Source organism: Portunus trituberculatus, chromosome 36, assembly GCF_017591435.1.
Source record: "Portunus trituberculatus isolate SZX2019 chromosome 36, ASM1759143v1, whole genome shotgun sequence".
Classification (NCBI taxonomy): domain Eukaryota; kingdom Metazoa; phylum Arthropoda; class Malacostraca; order Decapoda; family Portunidae; genus Portunus; species Portunus trituberculatus.
Window position 1 is genome coordinate 10353446 of NC_059290.1, and position 2500 is coordinate 10355945.

General features: G+C 40.8%; 1 protein-coding gene across 2 annotated transcripts in view; it reads right to left on the bottom strand.

The window, feature by feature from the left end:
- Positions 1–2500, bottom strand: part of LOC123513622 (LIM/homeobox protein Lhx9-like) — a 48953-nt gene that overhangs the window by 11944 nt on the left and 34509 nt on the right. For both annotated transcript variants that reach the window (XM_045270890.1, XM_045270892.1), the window contains exon 4: positions 2177–2419. In XM_045270890.1, the coding sequence (XP_045126825.1) occupies positions 2177–2419 (243 nt within the window). The remainder of the gene's footprint in view (positions 1–2176; positions 2420–2500) is intronic.

The window sequence follows — 2500 nt, forward strand, 5'->3', positions numbered from 1 at the left end:
TTGAGAAACAAGCCGTATGAGGAACGACTGGAAGCATTAAATTTATTCAGCTTAACAAAGCGCAGGATAAGAGGAGACCTAATCGAAGTTTTCAAAATTTTTCAGGGATACAACAACCTTGATGTAAATAAATATTTTACTATTGATCATTCCACCATAACAAGGAATAATGGATTTAAAATTACACCAAAACGCTTTAAAACCCACGAGGCAAAGCACTTTTTCTTTAATAGAATAGTTAACATTTGGAATAAGCTTCCTTCAGAAATAGTAAACAGTACTTCCATTGCATCATTCAAAAACAAAATTGATAAATATTTAAAGAATAACCCCAACAAGCTCTCTTCTTGTCTGAATAATTAAACATTATATTATATGTCAATTATTTTAACTTTCTTATAGATAGATATGTAGAGTTCACCGTAGGCTGAATAATAGAATCTCCTTTCATCCTTTCCTGTGAAAATTCCATGTCAGTTTTTGCACACTGCATGGTACTTTTCCAAGCTATTTTCCATGCCAGCGAAGGCTGGAGGGAGTGGTGGGTGGGGAGGAACCTTCTCCTGTACTATCCTGTCTCTCTTATCTGTAGCCAGTTAGAAGTAGTTACCAAACAGCCTCGAAAGGACCAACAGGTCTGTTGCTGTTTGGCTTTCCTTTGTATTCCTTTGTATTCCTTCTTCTTCTGTATTCCTTCTTTCCTTCCTCCTCCACTTTTCATTCTTCTTTCTTCCTCCTTCTTCTTTATTCCTCTTTTCCTCTTCCCCAGCCTCCTCCTCTATTCCTTCCTTTTTTTCTTCTCTCCTCCTCCTCCTCTATCCCTCTCTTTTCTCCTTCCTACCCTCCTCCTCTTCCTTCCTTCCTTCCTACTCCTCTTTTATTCCTTCCTTCACCTCCTTCTCTTCATCTCCTCAGTACTGGGACGCATCTTTACCTTCAAAGGCGTGATTAGACAATTTTATTTACATTAGGAGAGGTTTGTGTAGGTAGGAAGACTAATGACCAGAGTCTTTACTGTTTTAACCCCCACCGTAAATTTCTGGAGCTGTGTGAAATGAACAGATAGTAACTAGAATGAATATGGAAACGCATCCTGGTACTGAAGCGGTTAATAGAACTTCATGTTAACAATTTTCTCTCATTAAAACACAAAATGGCAACACTGATAATAATAATAATAATACCACTTTCTTTCTTCCCATTTTCTCCCATTCTTCATTAGTTCCCCCCTTTAATAGAACTTTCTCCCTTGTTAATGCTAATCACTTGTCATACCTCACTCTTCCATCGGCCTTTTATCTCAGCAGTGCGTGTTTCATAATTAACTTAACGTGTATTCTTTCCCCCTGTTGACCTCCCTCCCCTTAGCAGCATCTGTGTTAAGTACTTTCTAAACCATTATCATATTTCTCAGCATTTTCACTCGCCTCTTGCTCTGCCATACTTTCTAATTACCAGCGTAGTGCATCTGCTGCTTCCCAAACGCTGAGGAGACGTTGGACAGACAGATAGATAGATATATAGAAAGATAGACAATTAGGCAGACAGGTAGAAAGACAGACGGACAGACAGATAGGCAGAAAGACAGATAGACAGAAAGACAGACATACAGATAGGTAGACAGAAAGACAGACAGACAGACAGACAGACAGACAGACAGACAGACAGACAGACAGACAGACAGATAGACAGATAGACAGACAGAAGGACAGACAGACAGACAGACAGATAGACAGACAGGCAGACAGACATAGACAGTTCTTAATATTCCAGTTGTAAAAAAGACAGACAGACAAACATTTACTTATCCATACCAAGAGTTACAGACAGACAGACAGACAGACAGACAGAAAAACAGACAGATATAAACAGTACTTACCATTCTAGTCATGAAAAGGGGACTGAACAGACAAACAGACAGACAGACAAACAGACAGACAAACACACCATTAATCTTATAAATGAGAGAGATAGATAGATAGACAAACAGAGATTAGAGAGAGAGAGAGAGAGAGAGAGAGAGAGAGAGAGAGAGAAACAGAAACAGAACAGAGACACAAGCATAGATACAAACACACACACAAATAGACACCATATACACTTAACCTAGACACACACACACACACACACACACACACACACACACACACACACACACACACACACACACACTCACCCATGCCCGGCGTAAGAGGGGTAAGAGGTGGCATATCCTCATTGGGTTTCCTTTTCCTCGGCCTTCCTTTCTGCGCCGCCCCGACACCGTTATAGAAAGCAAGACGGGGCGTGGCTGGAGAGAGAGGCGGGAAAGATATACCAGAGGACACTCCCACCGCCTCCATTTCAGCCTCGGATTGTAGTATTAACTCATAATGGACACGGCAGTACACGGCTCCCTCTCGCATCCCAAAATGATCACCTGTAGAATAGAAAAGATGTACATGGTTTTAATGAGGGACGTGTACCTGTGTTATTAGTGCACACCTGAGTTATGTTCCTG